Below are 18,673 nucleotides of genomic sequence, written 5' to 3' on the forward strand. Positions count from 1 at the left end.
TTAATAAAGTTTGGCCCGAATCCCTGTAATTTCAGCAAGTCCCATAAGAAGGCCCACGATACTTGGTCGAAGGCCTTCTCTGCGTCCAATAATATAAGACTAAGTGGGTCCCCCGACACCTTTGCATGATCAATTATAGTGATCACCCGATTAACATGATCGGTTGTACCACGCTTTGGGATAAACCCGTGCTGATAAATAGAAACCAGAGGGGTGATCACTTCTGATAATCTGGTAGCTAAGATCTTAGAATATAGTTTCCCGTCTGTATTTAATAATGAAATTGGTCGGTATGAGCCTGGTAAGTCTGCCGGTTTTTCCTTTTTCCTAAACACTGCTATACTCGCCTCCCCCCATGTTATAGGATACTCCCCTTGCTGAGCCTTTCGGAATGTAACTAACATATCCTGTTTTAAAACTTGGAAAAAAGATTTATATACTTCAAGCGGAAGTTTATCAGGACCCGAAGCCTTGCCCACTGGCAACGCTTTAAGAGCCGCTTCTAGTTCAAACATCTCTATGGGGGTCTCCAGTATATCTGCCAGTCCTTGATCCAGTTTCGGCCCAAGGTTTTGTCCGAGAAAGGACAAAGCACTATTACTATCATATTCTTCTGCAGCATATAAGCTAGCATAGAATCCTCTAAAGACTTCTAAAATACCACTCTCGGTTTCTACATAATGCCCAGCGTCATTTTTCATACTTTTAATTCGCTGAGCAGTTTCCCTGTTCCTCATTCTCTGGGCTAGACACCTCCCACTAGCCTCCCCGTATTCATACAACACCTGTCTCTTGACCTCAAAAGTCTTTGCTGCTTCCTTTCTCCAATAGTTGTTAACCTTGGCCTTACCTCGCGTCACTGCGGCTGATGTATTATAAGTATCCCTGTTATGTGCAATGTCTTGTGTCAAAAGCTCTTCAGCGGTACCTAAATCCTGGTAAAGCTCCTCTAGCATTTTTCGCATCTGTTTTTGAGCATACAAACCATAGCTGAACACCTCCCCCCTGAAGGCTGCTTTAAACGTATCCCAAACTATCCCAACACCTGTGCTTCCCCTGTTTAAATTAAAAAACTCACAAATCCACTCATTCATATGTTCTTGAAATTTAACGTCCAACAACAGCTTGCGGTCAAAAGAAAAATCCCGGGGTTTGCAGGGTGGAAATAAAGCCCGGATGGACAGCACAACTGGCCCATGATCAGATGTTGCTCGGGGATAGACCTGAATTTGTGCGTCATGAAGCAGGTTATGTGTAACTAAAAAATAATCTAGGCGAAATAATTTTTGGTGGGGAGCCGAATAAAAAGTATAACCGGGCTCAGTTTTTCTAAGATAGGCCCAAGCATCAGTTAGTCCATGTGCTTTCACCAATGAGCTTAACGCCCTATACACCTTTGGTTTCCTACCTACATACCTATATTGATCACTGCCTATTGTACCAGAGTGGAGATTAATATTCAAATCACCACAAAGAATAACAGGAGCGGTCCAGGTTGCTAATTCAACATTCAAATATTCTAAGACTGCTGCCTCATCGAAATTAGATCCATAGATGGAGCAGACAGTACATTTGAAAGCTCCTACTTTACATTCAGTGATTGCCCACCTTCCAGCATTATCCTCTAAAGCTCGTCCGCCTTCAATTAGATTTCTCTTAGCCAAAATAGCAACCCCCCGCAATGTAATCGACTGTTTAGTACACACCAGCACATTATACCCAAGCTCGCTTAAGTACTTTCGCTTAGACCATGCAAGGTGTGTCTCTTGCAATGCAATGATATCACAATTAAGCCACTGCAATTCCCGGGCAACACGTTGCCTTTTATTTAAAGCATTCAAGCCTCTCACATTTAGTGTACCTATTCCTAACTTTCTAACTACCATCTACTCTAGTTCTAGAAAAAATAGTCTGCCACCTATCCTGCATTATTTTCACACAGTCAATCAAAATTATACCCGTGGTCCCTGTTTTCCCTTTTTTAACCATCCCACCCTGACCCCCCACTGACCCCAACCCGAGGTCTCCCTCCCTTCCTCCCCCTCCCACCCCCTCCCTAGATCAACACCCCATTGTGAGCAAAAGGACATAGTCCTTAGTGATGTGAGTGTGCAGGATCCACCTCGGCAGAGAATCTGTCAGACTGCTACCCTCTCATTACATTACATTATATGTTGTCTATTTCTACTTAAGTAGCATATTACTAAGCCTGTTATCCACCCTACATTAAGCGATGGTCTTCAAATATGCTTGGGCTTGTACCTCAGAAGTGAAATATTTAACCTGACTTTTATAAATCACCTTGCGTTTGGCAGGATTCAAAAGGAATACCTGCGCACCCTTAGCTTGGAATGGCTGAAATAATTGTCGAAATTGCCATCTTAAGGTCACGGTAGCTGAACAGTAGTCCGGCCTAACAAAAAAATCACACCCTGACCCCTTGCGTCGTTTATCAGGGCGAGCCAAATCGTATAGTGCTTCTCTCAAAACAAAATTATTTACACAAATTAGAATTGCTCGTGGAAACACTTTAGAACCTGCCAAGGGTGTTAATTCCCCGCGGGTCTTACGAAGAACAAATGGATATCTGTGCGCCCTGTTGATCTCCTTCTCCCACTGCCATTCGGCTAATTCTGGGAATGCTTCGGTGAAAGTCTCGATGATGAACTTTCGGGCATCTTTCCCTTCTTTCATCTCTGGAATTCCAAGGACGCGCAGGTTATTGCGTCGCGCGCGATTTTCCAGATCCGTCATCTTCCATTCGATATCCTCTCGAGTGGCCTGTAAAGTCTCTATCGCGGTTTGCTGCTTGGTAATGATATCTTCAGTACTCGATATTCGTTCCTCTGTCTCAGTCACCCGATTAGTAAGTTCATTCACTGACTTGACCATCCGTCGCATAGTGTTCTGTAGTTTTCGAACTGCACTTTGAGTGCGGCTACTTTCAGCCTTAGTCTCAGCCCGATGGGCCATGATGCTCTTGTATATTAGGTCCAAAGTAACATCCTTAGCGCCTTGATCTGGATCCTGTAATTGGGACTCCGCTCCCCCCGATTGCCAGGTAGGTTGTATAAGAGGAGTCTTCTCCTGTGAAGCTCCTTCAGTTTCGGGATTTCGCCGAATTGTACCTTGTTGATCCAGTAATCTCTTTGTTTGTTTAGGTGAGTGTATCAGGTCGTCGTATTCCTCATTCAAATCTTCATCATCTGTGAGTGCCACCTCATCGCAAAAAATAAATAAAAAGTCTCTTCTATCCTTGAGACTGTCTCTAACAGACGTGCTACTAGTTTTGACTGAAAGCCCCCTCTGAACCTGTTGTATTCTGCAGACCGGTGGTAGGAGGAGAGGGGGGTCAGAAGGGTATGAGCTGTGTCTAAGGGGGGTGGAGAGAGGGGCTGCCCCGCTATAACAATAACTCTCGTAAGGAGCTACTTACAAATATCGCTTTGTCTTTTCTTATCTTTCGGCAGTCTATCTTGCTTGTAATTATTATACGCTACCAGATATTTAAGCGCACTGACGTCGGCAATGACGTGCCCCCTCTTTTCAAATAATTAAATGAAGAGGTCTTATGTTAATTGACGGAGTCTTTTCTGTCCCGAAACAAAGGCCTTGAGTAGGGTCCCCTGAGGAGCCGAGATGTCAGTCCCGTGCTACTTCAACACCCCTCCGCCCCCAGAAGAGATGGAACTTCCCAAAGGGAGCTGAAAGTTATGGGGAATTCCCGGAGTGAGCCCCATCTTCCCGTCTGCGCCCCTCTGCTTCGGAGATCTCACCTCACATGAACCCTAAGAAAGGGGCGAATTTTTTTACAGTAAAAATCTATTGCATATTTGTGATAAAATCAGGAGATTTAGAATGGAAAGGAGGGACACCCAGAGTGATCTTGTTGAGGGAACTGTACGAGGCCATGCCCCCCTACACTCCAGAGGTCACAGTATGGAGCTCTATGAGTGAAACACACCTGGCCGTGGCCCGTCCCTGCACTCCTGGTGTCACCATATCTAGCTCCGGTGTGACACATGGAGCTCCTTGTGAAACACACACCTGGCTGTGGCCCGGTCCCTGCACTGCAGATGTCCCCGTATCAAGCTCTGGTGTGACACATGGGGTCCTTGTGCAACACATACCTGCCCGTGGCCCAGTCCCTGCACTCCTGATGTCCCCGTATCTAGCTCTGGTGTGACACATGGAGCTCCTTGTGAAACACACACCTGCCCGTGGCCCAGTCACTGCACTCCAGATGTCCCCGTATCTAGCTCTGGTGCGACACGTGGAGCTCCTTGTGAAACACATACCTGGCTGTGGCCCAGTCCCTGCACTCCAGATGTCCCCGTATCTAGCTCTGGTGTGACACATGGAGCTCCTTGTGAAACACATACCTGGCTGTGGCCCGGTCCCTGCACTCCAGATGTCCCCGTATCTTGCTCTTGTGTGACATATGGAGGTCCTTGTGCAACACATACCTGACCGTGGCCCAGTCCCTGCACTCCTGATGTCACTATGCCTAGCTCTGGTGTAACACATGGGGCTCTTTGTGAAACACGTACCTGGATGTGGCCCACTCCTTGCACTCCTGGTGTCACCACTTCTAGCTCTGGTGCGACACATGGAGCTCTTTGTCTAACACATACCTGGACGTGGCCCAGTCCCTGCACTCCTGATGTCACCGTATCTAGCTCTGGTGTGACACATGGAGCTCTTTGTGAAACACATGCCTGGTCGTGGCCAGCCCCTGCACTCCTGATGTCACTGTTTCTAGCTCTGGTGTGACACATGGAGCTCCTTGTGAAAGACATTGCTGGGCAGTGCACAAGTCCCGTGCCCCTTAGTTTCATCATACAGAGTTCTTTGTACCTCCAGTACTTCCCTCAAATTGAATGTCACCACATGGAGCTCCTTGTGAAACACACATGTGGGACTTCACCAGTGCTTTGACTCCTGATGTTACCTCATGCAGCTCTTTGTGAAAGGCATGACAAGGTCTTGCCCTACTCCTTGCACCCCTTTGTTCACCACATGGAGTTCCTTGTGAAAGACGTAACCTACTCCAGCACCACTCCGGCTTCCCTTTTTTTCACAGCACATGGAGGTCTTTAGCAAGGACATACCCAGGCCTCCACCACTCCCCGAACCCCTTGTTTCACCACATGGAGCTGCTTGTGAAAGACATTCATGCGCCCTGCACCACTCCCTGTGTCCCTTGCTGTCACCACACAGACCTCTTTGTAAAGTTATGCCCAGGACCTGTATCACCTCCTCATCCTCGGTGGAACCATATGAGCTCCTTAGATAGGCGTACCAAGGCCCTGCACCACTCCCTGCACTCTTGGTCTCACTATTGTGAAAGGCATTCGTGGCCCTGCACTAGGGGTGGGCGGAATTTGCGGAATTAACCTTCGCAAATTATCGCGAGAATGTTTAAAATTATCGCAAACAAGCAGAAATATCGCGAAGATGCGGAAGTTTTTTTCCGGCATGTTCGCGAGATTTTCTGCATGGTTGCGGGTCGCCAACTTACCCATGTGGTTGCTTGCGGGCGCGGCCATCTTGTTTTGAGTTGTTCTCGCGGTGCATGATCGCGAGAAGAAAGACGTGATCGTGCGACGCATGACGTCACTGCGGGCGCGAACTGTCGCGAGACAGCGCAAATGGCTAAAAACAATACAACATCTCATGGAGAACGCGACCGGATCAAGAAAACTTGTCGGCGAACGCAGGGATTCAGGTAAGGCGATCGCGCGCGCGCGAGAATGTATTATTTTACAGCGCGAGCAAGAAACAAATTATCGCCAAGCTGCGGAAACCGGAATTTTTGACATTTTCGCGCTCTCCGCGGAACGCAAAAATGTCAAATTATCGCAATTTCCGCGAACGGAACGAAATTTTTGCCCAGGCCTACCCTGCACCACTCCCCGCACCCTTGGTCTCACCATATGGAGCTGCTTATCGTGGACATACCTGGGCCTGCACCACTCCCCGCACCCTTGGTCTCACCATATGGAGCTGCTTGTCAAAGACATTCGTGGGCCCTGCACCACTCCCTGTGTCCCATGCTGTCACCACACAGACCTCTTTGTGAAAGACATGTCTAGGACCTGTATCACCGCCTCAACCCCGGTAGAACCATATGAGCTCCTTTGATAGGCATACCAAGGCCCTGCACCACTCTCTGCACTCCTGATGTCACCAGAGTAAGCTGAGCGCCTTGTGAAAGGCATAGCTGGGTCCTTCACCTCTCTCTGCACTGCTGATGTCACCAGAGTGAGCTGAGCTCCTTGTGAAAGGCATAGCTGGGTCCTGCACCTCTCTCTGCACTCCTGATGTCACCAGAGTGAGCTGAGCTCCTTGTGAAAGGCATAGCTGGGTCCTGCACCTCTCTCTGCACTCCTGATGTCACCAGAGTGAGCTGAGCTCCTTGTGAAAGGCATAGCTGGGTCCTGCACCTCTCTCTCTACACTGCGAGTTTCACACACAGTGCACTTCGTTAACAACATACCTGGGCACTACTTCCCCCACTCGTGATGTCACCACACTCAGCTTCTTGTGAAGGACATACCTGGGCACCACTTCCCACACACCTGAGGGCACCAGTGAAGCTCCTTGTGAACGTGTGACCCAAGCAGGAGAGGAGTTGGCCTAACAGCAAGGGCTGTCGACCTCTAATCGAGTCTTGGCAAGGACGCTCAATTTCTGTGATTCTGGGCAAATCACTTAATCTCCCCCGCCTAACAAAAATGTAACGCAACTGGTGCTCGTCAAGTTCGCGCTAAATAAAACTCTGTAAAAAAAAAAAGCACTGGTCCCTGTACCACTCCCTGCCCTCCTGGTGTAACCTCTCTGATCTCATTGTACAAGTTTGTTCCTTGGAGGGGGGGGGTCCACCCCCTAAGTCACCACAGTGAGCTCCTTCTGAATGTGTGACCCAGGCACCAGACCCTGTACCACTCCCTGCCCTCCTGGTACAGCCACTCTGATCTGATTGCAGAAGGTGTCCTCCTGGGGAGGGTTCACTCCCTGCACCCTTAAGTCACCACAATTACCCCCTTGTGAATGAGTGATCAGGTCGAAGGTCTCAGTACAACACCCAGCCCTGGTGCCACCACCATGATACTGCACAAGTCTGATTCTGGGCGTGGGTCCTCTGCTTGAGCCGTGAAGTCACCACTGGGAGCTTCTTGTGAAAGGATGAGCCAGCTTCTCTTTCACTCCCTCTCTCACAATCAGACTCACTTCCTTACGGCGCTGCCACGAGTATTCACGAGGAAACCCCTGCTCGCGGCAGCGCGTGCGGGGGACAATCCACGCGCGGACTTTGTCCTTGTGGGAACTGCGTCTCGTCGCCCAGACCTGCCTTGGATATAATAATATTAATAACCACCATCATCTTTATTACAAAAATAACTTCTAAATATACATTTCTCAAACTAAATATGAATTAATCTCTCGAGCTCTACCTTATGTACCCCTAGTTTTATTTTATTACATTCCACTCTGTCTTCGGGGACCTTTGTCCTAGGAAGAGAAATCTCTGTATTTTAAACTTTGTTTCAAGATAAATAAAAGTTTCGGGTCGTTCTCGAGCCTCCTGGAGTGGGAGGAGCTCGGAGGAGGGACAGGGTGAGGTGACGGGGAGGATGGAGAGACACGAGGGGAAAATTCCACACACCTTCCAGGGCTCCCCCCCCCCCCCCCCCCCACCACCTCCACGAGCCCCTCCCTCCTCAGACTGTATAAAACCTGCCCGAGCGGAGAACAAGCAGAAGAGGAGCAGCTGCTGTCTGAGGGGTCAGGACCTCACAGAGCACCCCCAAACAAGAACGACCCTCACAGCACCCCCAAACAAGAACGACTCTCACAGCGGACTCTTCGGAGACAAGACCGGCCTTCACAGCGCACCCCTTGGCGACAAGAATTACCCTCACAGAGCACTCCTCAGAGAGAAGAACGACCCTCACAAAGCACCCCCAAACAAGAACGACCCTCGCAGCACCCCAAACAAAAACGACCCTCACAACGAGTCTTCAGGGACAAGACCGTCCCTCACAGAGTACACCTCAGAAATAGGACCGGTCGTCACAGGGCGTCTTTCCAGACCATATCCTCAAGGAGAGTCCCTCGGATACAGGAAGCTAGACGACCCTCACCCAAGGGTCCCTCAAAGAAAACGGAGGCGCGGCCCGTGACGGAAAACAGAGCTCCCGTCCCTCGTTATGTACAAACTTTCGTCCCTCTGTGATACTTTCCTCTTGTGAACAACCTGTCCACGCCTACACCGTTTAGTGTGAGCAACCTGTCCTTGTCTCTCCACACTGCACAGTGTGGCCCTTTACACTACCTTACACTGATCGACAGGCTGCCTGGCTCTCACTTTACACCTGTCCGATCTCCACCTGCCCGCTCTCTGTGCATCTCACCTCTGGTTCACATTTAACTTTAACTGGTCTCACCTCGTAAACATGTACAAAATTTCAGCTACTGTTCTCACCTCTAAGCTCCGTTTTATCTCCTGCCCTAGACTTAGTTTCACTGCCCAGCCCCATCTCATCCCCTGCACCGACTTCAGTGTCTGTTCTCATTTTACTACCTGTCCCTCCCCCCCCCCCCCACACCCGGTTCCTATCTGAATTCTGGCTCGAATTTTGCCCACTGTCCCACTCCTCCAAGAGTCTTTGATCACACACACTGTCTCGCTCATGTCTCTCTCATCTCACCTTCTGTCCCACTCACGTCTTCCATCTTACTCACTGTCCCACTCTCACGTTTTCCATCACACTCACTGTCCCACTCTCACATGTCTTCCATCTCACCCAATGCCCCTTTCTAACCTGCCTTCCATCTCACTCACTGTCCCACTCTCATGTGCCTTCCATCTCACCTACTGTCCCACTCTCACGCCTTCCATCTCACTCACTGTCCCACTCTCGCTTGTCTTCCGTCTCACCCACTGTCCCTCTCTCAAATGCCTTCAATCTCACCTACTGTCCCACTCTCATTTGTCTTCCATCTCACCCACTGTCCCACTCTCACGTCTCTTCCATCTCACTCACTGTCCCACTCTGGCATGTCTCTTCCATCTCACTCTCTGTCCCACTCTCAAATGTCTCCTCCATCTCACCTACTTTCCCACTCACATGTCTTTCATCTCACCCACTGTCCCACTCTCACGACTTCCATCTCACTCACTGTCCCACTCTCACGACTTCCATCTCACTCACTGTCCCACTCTCACGACTTCCATCTCACTCACTGTCCCACTCTCACATCCTCTTCCCCTCTCACCTCTGTCTGATATTAGGCCTCTGGCTCCTGTCTCACCTCCTGTTCCCCATCTAACCTCGTGCACCAATCTAATCTGAGTCTTTCCCAGCTACCCGTCTTCCATCTCATTCTTACCTCCTGCCCCTCTCACCTCCTGTCCCACTCTCACCTGTGGCTAATTTCTTATCTATTGACCTCTCTCCCCTCCCCCAGGTCTACCACTCACCATGGAAGGCTTCGCCTCTGTGTACTACAGTGAACCATCGGTCATGGGCTTCCTCGCCAACGTCATCAGCGCCTTCCTGGTGGCCCTACAGAACTTCTTTTCCTTCCACACCAAAGTGAACGCTGAAGGGGTGGAGAACATCCTGGCAGGTGAGTGTGGCAGCCACAGATCACACAAAGGGTTACAGGTGGCGCTGGGATAACATGTATAGGACACTTGGAGGGAGGGGGTACACACTCGCGCACACAGAAACACACACCCGTGTTGACAATTCCTGTGTTATCTCTTGCAGGGGTCCATCTCATCCTGATTGGAGGACTGACACAACTCATTGCTGGCTTCCTGTGCTTCCGGAAGTACGATCACCTGGGGAGCACCGCCTTTGTGGCATTCGCCGCCCTCTGGAGCAGCTATGGGGCTACACGTGTCGTCCTGGGAGCGTATCCCACCATCCACAACACCACACAAACCCTGAACATTTCTAATAGCCAGACCATCATGGCTGCCTCCCCTCTTCCGGTCAGCGAGAGCGCAGTAGCAGGGCTGGTGGCATACACCGCCGTCGCCTTCATCCTCTCCTTCTGCTCGGCCACCGTTAACTACGTCATGCCCTCCGTGTTTGGCGCCATCACCCTCACACTGGTCTTCGAGGCAGTGGGGCTCTTCGGACAGTGGGCGCTGGTAGTCTCGGGGACCCTGGAGCTGCTCATTGTGTTGTTTGGGTTCTATGGTGCCACTGCCCTGCTCCTGAAGGGCCTGACCCAGAGGAATGTCCTTCCAGGCTTCGGGAACCCCATGTTCAGCGTCTTGCTTCTGGGCTCGGCCAACAGCACCTCTTCCAGTGGCATCGGGGAGGAGACCAAGAAGAACTCCAAGTACGCTGAGCCCATGGCCTTGGGACACATCGCTGACGCTGTGGCCTCGCTCATCTTTGCCTTTTATTCCTTTGGGTACATGAAGACCTTCTACATTGGTGCCATCTGGGTCAGCATCAATGCGCTGTCCCAGCTCTGCGCCAGCTACTACAGTTACTTGAGAGAAGACGTATACCACACCACCAAGCTTGGACTCCACAGCCTGTTCTGGTTGCTGATGTCCTGGGAAGAGTTCATCCTCACGGTGCTCCTCTCGGGGGACAATGTGGACAAGAGCCGAGCGGGCATGGTGGGGGGCTGGTTCTTTCTGGTCGCTGCTTGCCTCCTCTGCCTGATGTCCCTCAACAGAGACCTCCTGGAGGTGCTGCAGAATTCATGCTTCCTCCTCCTCACTGTCTCCACCATCCAACAGATTCCACTCCAGGGATCCCATATCTTCTTCGGAGTGGTCTGCAGCATTTACACAGCCACCTCCCTCTACGCCACTTTTGCCAGCCTCATTAACTCCATCGCTGACAAGTCGTTGATCTCTACTGGACCCCAAGTGATGTCATCGGCTATGCTCCAGGACTTGCTGCTGTGCCTGAAGTGCGTCACCAGCAGGTCTAAGGAGGGCCAGGAGGTCAGCACTACCAGATGCCAGCTCCCTGATGCCCTCTTCTTCATCTGCAATGGCTTGGCCTCACTCTCTGCCATCCAGGGGTCCCTCGATGACCCTACCAGAGCCCACCTCTCCATCCCTTGGGTGCTGATCCCTGGCGCTCTCTTCCAGTTGTACGTCTGCAGGATCGTGGTCCAGAGAGGTCGAAGATTTGGGTCGGTCCTACCATTCTGTTATGCTGCTGTATGGGCCACATGGGCGTGGCTACGACTTGCAGGTAACTTGTGATCTCTTAATCTTATTCTTTACAATGTGCAAAATGTTTGCCGAAAAGTCCTATGGATCCAGTGTCATGAAGCTTCTGTGTGGTTTAGATTCTAAGGCATACCAGTAGGGGCAGTGGGGGTGACGTATATTTTTGGTTATTAGTTTTATTTGGAGTAGCCATGCATGCAGGTAGTTTCTTGATGATGTCACATGCAGTTCTTTTTCTGACTGGGGGTCCTTTTAAGCAGTGACCTGAAGAAGTACCTGGTAGGGATCATATGTGATGGCTGCCAGGTGGAGGGCAAAGGGTGGAAGAGGAGTGCAGCTGGTGGTCACTAGGAGCGGACTAATGACTTATGGAACTATTAATGGATCTGGATAAACTATTGTTGATAATCCAGTTGTGGGAAGAACCAATAGTTATTATCACTTTTGTTCAAATAACTGCTCATTTCTTGTACCCGGGGGCATATTTACCAGAATTAAATTATCCCTTGTTTTCTGACACATGCGAGAAAACAACTTAAACTGGGATTAGGTGTTTCGAGAAGTGTGTTTCACCAAATCAGGGCGCACCTGTTTAGGATGAGGTGGAAGATACACTTTTACACATCATCAGAAGCCAATATCTAGCACCATGATTGGCTGTTAGATAAGTGAGGTGTTGGACAGTATATGGTCCTCCTTCATCCCTTGTCTCTACTCCTAGCCATCTTCTGCCTTTGAAGGAAGAGCTCCTTCCTATGTTCTGTTTCATCCATGACTAACCCTCTGCTCCTCCTTCTCTTCCCTCTCCAGGTCCCCTGCTGAATATCCACGTCGCCAGTTATGGTGCATTCACTGTTGGTGCCGTCACCTTCCTGGTCATCAATGTCTTCCTGATGTCCTTGGGTAAGTCTCTCCGGATACCGATGTCAAGTCATTCCTCTGTTGAATACTTGAGGCCCAGGTGCCCTGACAGACAGCAGCTGCTTCCGGCTGTAGTGGGCTCGGGCCGGTGTCTGTCACTCGATGGTCCATATGCACCATAGGTCCATAGTTCTGGGGCATCGTAGTGTCCTCATCTAAAGACTTGAGCAACTGTGACCCCCACTGACCTCTGAAATATGTCATTTCCGACATCTGACGCCATCCTGTTCTGCTTGTTCCACAGTCGCCTATGCCAACGTGGTGCTGGTGCTGCTCGCCCTGCTGATGGAGACGGTGATGGTCTGTTTCCTGCTCTTCACCTTGGAATGTCTGCCCCTCGCGCTCGAGAGTAAGTGGACATCTTCCACTGTGGGTTCCTCTTGTGTGTTAATGCATGTCAGTGATCTCCAAAGGGTTAATTCATGATAAACAGGCAATTTCTATCAAGTGCCATCCCGAGTCCACCTGTAATGTGTTGGGAGCTAAAGGGAAGTGGTCTGTAGAAAGGACTGGAGTGTGCCTGACAAGCCTGGCTCGAATGGAGTCAGTTACAACCCTGACATGTGTCTGGTTCTCTGCCAGACCTCCACATTTCTTAGTGTTTTTTATCTGTCTCTCCACTTTTGCCTTAACATCTCCTTGTTATAATACGAAGAGTTGGGGTGAGCCCCATAACCCTAGGAACCAGGGCAATTAAGTATAAACCAAGACAGGGGTTCATGTACCAGTTTAAATGCATTACCACACTTAATTTCATACAGACCGAAGTAGAGTGAAAAATTAATCTATGTTTTATGTTTATATTTTATCGTCTTGGGTGGCATTTACCTTTTTTAAATCCCTCCTGAAGGAACCCCTGTCTTGGTTTAACATCAACGTGATCAGCACGCGCCTCTTTTTTTGTTGATAATATTAAACTTAAAGTCTAATTTTCCCGTCTTTGTGTGTTTTTTCAGTCACAGTATTGTCCGTCTTCAGTGTCGTCTGTATCTACGGAGCGGCGGCATCTCTTGGAAACTGCATTTTCAGCAAGGATCTTATTCCCATGGGACCACCTCTCTTCAAGGTACAGTGATAAGTACATGCAATATGTTACGATAACTATTCTTAAATTAACACTCAGTTCGATAAATGTGTCTCTCAAATAACCAGTCCATCTTAGTTCTCTAACTTTGGGATGTGCATGTGCTGCTCAAGGACAGCTGTAGGTGGCGCTGTCTCACCCCTTGTCTGCTCTTTGCACTTTTAGGAAACGAAGTCAGAGGAGAAAGTTGAGGCGTCGGACTCCTGCGTGTGCCCCGATTCCTATCGCACCAGCAGTCTAAGGACCATCGCTGCCCTGCTGGACCAGGGTGGGGTGTGCGGGGTCCCCACAGACACTGTCTACGCTCTGGCAGCCTCCTGCAAACACCCCGAGGCCATCCAGAAGATTTACACCATCAAGGTGAGCACCGAGGAGTAAACTTCCGGCGGAATTTACCCGAGGCCGAGACAGATGCTCTGTCATTCAAGAATAAGGGATGGCTTTTACTAGAACAGTTAGAAGTCACCCTGTGGGCGGGGACATTGTCATGGAAACGTCAGGGTAAAACCATTCTGTGTGATTACCGTGGTGATACCAGCCTGGAGTATGTACAGTTGGATATATTGACATGGAAATTACAGGGTAAAACCATTCTGCAGGTGAGGGTTTTCATGGTAATATCTGCCTCGAAAGTTCCAACTCCAAAACTTAAAAAAAAAAAAAGAAAAGCAGCCAGGTTAAAGGGTAGCTTGTCATACTTTGGGGGAGAGTGCGAGATGGGGGTGATAAGGGAAGTGTGGGCTCCAGTCCACACATAGTCGCAGGAGAGAACCCTGCTTTAGGGGCAGAAGATCCCAGCGAGATGCTATCACATGCACAAGAAAGATACTAATGCCCCAGATTACACAGTGAGTCTGCATTCTCAGACTGTGCAGATTCCATTGCATTGAACTCTGTGGCCAGTGTCTGTCTGCTATAGGACATTAGAAAGAGAGTAACAAAGAACAAGGCAACCCTGTGTGTCAAGAGGGACCGAGGGTAATAGTGTATTGCGAGACATAGGTCCCTACCAAACAACATAAGTATATAAACACAGAACTACAATTAGAGCTGTGTGGTACTTACAAATGGAAAGGATTGTATTTATTTAAACATGCAGTAAAAAGGAACAATAACATTGACAGTCCAGTGGGTAATGTGACGGGTATGGAAATCAACAGATTTCCAGACCTCAGGAATTTGCATCAATATCTGAGATTAATGATACATATTTAGAACAGTCACAATGCCAAAAGACAACTCGTGTTCAACATAAATCATCATACATCAGGAGTCACGGTGTAAGTGTCATTAGAAGGCCATACAGGCTTTTAACTTGTACAATCTGTTGGCTAGCACTAGAGACATTTAGTTTATTTACAGAGGTGGTGTGATTGGGTCTAAGGTCACTTAGGTATCACGTCATCCTGCACATAATGTCTGAAGGCCCTGCCCTCCCCCATCTCTCTCTAAACCATTCATTACTTCCCTCTCTTCCATCCGCTGCAGGACCGACCCCTGGAGAAGCCCATCTGTATCTGCATCTCCCACCTGGACCAGCTGCGGGCCGTGAGACCCCCGTTCAGCCCCCTGTTGTGGGACTTCATGGGGAGCGTCTACCCTGGGGGTATCAGTTGCATTGTCCAGAAGGGGGAGTGGCTGAAGAGGATGGGTACGTGTGACCTCTTCTGCATGGGCTGTTTCTTTGTCAAAGAAAGGTGGGCTGGGGAGGCTAGAGCGGTGAGGGCTACAAATGCCAGAAATTGTGCCTGCGGAAATTCAGGGGTGTGCTCACTTCATGTATATGCTGCTTGTCTAGATCATGCTTTATTCACCCCCCCATGTGTACCGACCCCCATCTCTTGCAGGAATTACTTCACCCCCCCAATGTCTATAGACCACCATCTCATGTAGCTAATGTATGTACAGATCAGGGTCTATTCACCCCTTAATGTCTGCAGACCCCCCATCTCAGGTCCTATTGTATGTACATATCAGAGTTCATTTAGCCCCCCCTAATATATGCATACCCCAGTTCATGCAGATATTACCTGCACGTTCACCCCTTGATATCTACAGACCCCCATCTCATGGAGGTATCACATGCACATGGACCCCCTGATGTCTACAGAACCCCATCTCATGCAGGCATTGCATGTACATTCACCCTCCTGATGTTTACAGATCCCCATCTCATATAGCTATTGCATGTGCATATCAGGGTCCAGTGACCCCCATTCTCTGTAGAGGTCCCTATCACATGCAGCTATTGCATATACATATTAGGGTGCAGTCCCCCCTTTAATGTTGAGCGACCTCAATCTCATGCAGGTATTACATGCACATTCACCCCTAAAGCACACAGACCCCGCATCTCATGTACCCATTGCATGTACATATTACATATATATGGCCTCTCAAGATATAACAAACAAATGTGTATGCCTTTCACAGTTTTTAATCAGCCGCAGTCCGTGCAGGTAACAGCTGTGGGGCGGTGGGGCCGCGTTGGGGGGATATCGAGGGACCATGCAGAGGGACAATTATTTTTTTATTTAATTTCCCCTCTGCATCGTCCCTGGAAACCCCCCCAGCGTGGCCCCACCACTGTTTCCTGCACGGACCGTGTCTGTTTGAAATGCTTTAGAAGAGCTTCTGTCATACTAAATGGAGTATGTGTGCCCACTGCACAACTAGAGCAATCACGTCTTCAAGGACCTTCATCAACTCTTTATGTTCTGAGGCTAGACCATTCAAACATCTGCTCAGATTAAGCACAACCAAATGAAGGCACCACTGTACAGCAACTCTGTTCATGATGCTGAGAAAATAAATACAGTCAAACTCAAATGCTCAATCACTCACACCTGACTTGTTGCTGATTCATTTTTTTATGTTCTCCTTCTGTAGGAGTTGGACCAGCTTATGACATTGTGGGCACCAAAGACTCCATCATGATCCGAGTGCCGGACCACACTATCTCTGCCCACCTGACCGACATGACCGGCCCTCTGGCCATCACTTCTGCCAATCCCAGTGGGGAGTGTGACAGCACCCACCATGACATGGTCATCTCGTGAGTACTCATTCAGAACAGGGGCTGAAATCGGGAAAAGGTTGTGATTGGGCCTTCTGCATAAGAGATGGTGCCTGGGGTTTGAGAGTTACTAGATGGCTGCTAGGAGCTGAGGGCAGGGGCAAGGATTGTGGAAGGGCGTGAGCTGAAGATTCTGAAAGGTGAATGGAAGAGTGTTGGAGTATTGATGGACGGTGAGCTATTTTGAATGAGTTTAGGCTTTTTTAACCATATGACTAGAATGGTGCTACTGAAAGGTGAAAGAAGGGAAAAGGGTGTTGATGATATCTCACGCATATGTTTTAGGGTATTTGAGATGCTTGGCATAAGCCTATATGTGGGTGCATTAAACACAGGTGTGTTTGACTAGTTGAGCTTGAGGTCAGGTAGATGTTTGCCTTCCTCCGGCTTTCCCTTAATCCCTAGCACCTGAGCCTTTGTCGATTATTTCTTTAAATGAGTGATTTTGTATTTCTGCTCTGTGTTTCAGGCGTCTACGGCACAAGCTGGAGGGGGTGCTGTGTGATGGGGACTCCTACGAGATGGTGGGCTCAACGGTGGTGAACTGTCTGAGAATAGACGAAGGTGGGTCTTAAACAATGCTTGTTTCTGTTTCATCTCTGTCCCCTGCTATTCCCAAACTAGATCAGTTGCATCCTTGGATATGAACAGGGGGCTCTGCACCCCCCATCCCTTCCCACCTGCCATGAGATTTGGGAAAAAAACAGTCCGGATCCAGTGGATTCCTGGTGTCCAAGGCATACAGACTTACAAAGCCCAGAATGAATGGACAGCTGAAGCATTAAAGGGGCTAAGATGAATGCGTAACAAAGAGATGCACTTTATTGAGCCCCTGAGGAAAACTCCAAGCGCGTGTTCAGTTTGCAGGGATGCCACCAGAGGTTTCTTACCTCTGCCAAATCCTGACCCCTACTTTCAACTTTACAAGCATTTCTCTTTATCATTAGTCTGCACTATTGGTGTACCATCTTGCATAATTTGTTTCACAAAATTTTGCTAAAATTACGCGAACGGTGTGAAATTCAGTTCGCCTTTATCTTGCATGAAATTTTCATGGTAGCATATACCGCACATTAAAAAGTCATGTTAGATACTGGCAGAAGACTTAATCAGCAAAAAATGTCTCTTACGGAGGCATTTTATGCTCAAAACCATCTCTAATAAAGAAGAAATGTTGCAAATTGCATACTGCAAATTCATCAAATTTAGTAATAGTGCTTACAAATTCACTCAGACTTAGTTAGCACATGGACCCAGAACCTCCTTCAGTAAGAGAATATTCCCCAAGGCGGGATCTTTTATTTTTTTCCCAAACCCATTGTTTTTTCTCAGGGACAATTCCACCCGCCCAAGTTACCCAATGCCTGAAGGTCCTTACTCTAGTCCCATCTGAAAATAGAGACCTCAGAATCACAGATTCTTACATGCAAATTTACAAAATATTGACCATACACAAATATACACAAATGTCTATTTAAAGAGCATTAGACCAGATAAAAGTTCCTAATTCCAGTGAGACTCACTCCATAATTATTAAAATACAGAGTTAACTTACTATTCCATCTCCTGTCTGAATTTATTGGCCAAGTGCTTGATAGTGAGTTTACTGTGGGTCGACATTTTTTCAGGGGGATTGTTGTTTGTGGTAGATATTTTGGCAGTGAAAGATTTTGAGTCTGTATTTTAGCAGTTTGTTGTTTCCATGATATCCCACCCTGCCCCAGTCATTCAATGTCTCCTTGAGGGCGCAGACCCCACCCTTTCTCCAGTCAATTTATGCCATGTGAGAGGGCGGTTCCCTCCTGGACTCCATCACCCATTGGATGCTGAGGAGCCAATCCCTACTGTGCTCATTATGCTTGTCTCTTCCCTTCCCTCTGCTGCTCACAGACCTCAGAACTCTCTAAGCCCTCTCAATCTCATGCTGTTGTGCTTCTTCCTTTCCAGGGATCCTGAGCATCGTGAGGGAGGGCTGCGTCCCCACCAGCCACGTCATGCAGACATTCGAGAGGGTGAAGAACTTGCAGGTGTGAGGCTACCATTTGCCACGACAAGTCTTGGTCTACTGACCACAGAAGCATCCGCACAAGACCTGAGCCAGCTGCCATTTGCACTTTATTAACCAGAAATAGAAGTATCACAATCTGAGGCTGGATATCCGCGTCGAGCCTGAGCTGAAGGGAAGACATTGCCAGAACAGACTTACAGACGGCAGTGGAGTCGGACATTCTTACAGACAGCTCACAATACTTTTTTGTCAGGATGCTTCAGTTTGATTGATTTGCAGATATTTTCTACCCTTCACACTCCAACAGGGCATGGACCTGAAAGTCAGCGCTTGGTGATGTGTACAGCGACAGATCCTCGATTCCAC

The 18,673-nt window shown here is 48.7% G+C and overlaps 1 protein-coding gene across 1 annotated transcript; it reads left to right on the forward strand.

Annotated features, from left to right (window-relative positions):
* The first annotated feature begins 9,488 nt into the window (after positions 1–9,488).
* Positions 9,489–18,332, forward strand: LOC146789079 (uncharacterized). Its single transcript, XM_085629982.1, has 10 exons — positions 9,489–9,636; positions 9,780–11,240; positions 12,029–12,121; positions 12,384–12,488; positions 13,096–13,205; positions 13,389–13,583; positions 14,712–14,874; positions 16,113–16,278; positions 16,769–16,863; positions 18,247–18,332. The coding sequence occupies exons 1-10, from the start codon at positions 9,489–9,491 to the stop codon at positions 18,330–18,332; spliced, it is 2,622 nt and encodes an 873-aa protein (XP_085486108.1).
* Positions 18,333–18,673: the final 341 nt, after the last annotated feature.

The sequence above is a fragment of the Triturus cristatus genome, chromosome 10, assembly GCF_964204655.1.
Source record: "Triturus cristatus chromosome 10, aTriCri1.1, whole genome shotgun sequence".
In the NCBI taxonomy this organism is placed as follows: Eukaryota; Metazoa; Chordata; class Amphibia; order Caudata; family Salamandridae; genus Triturus; species Triturus cristatus.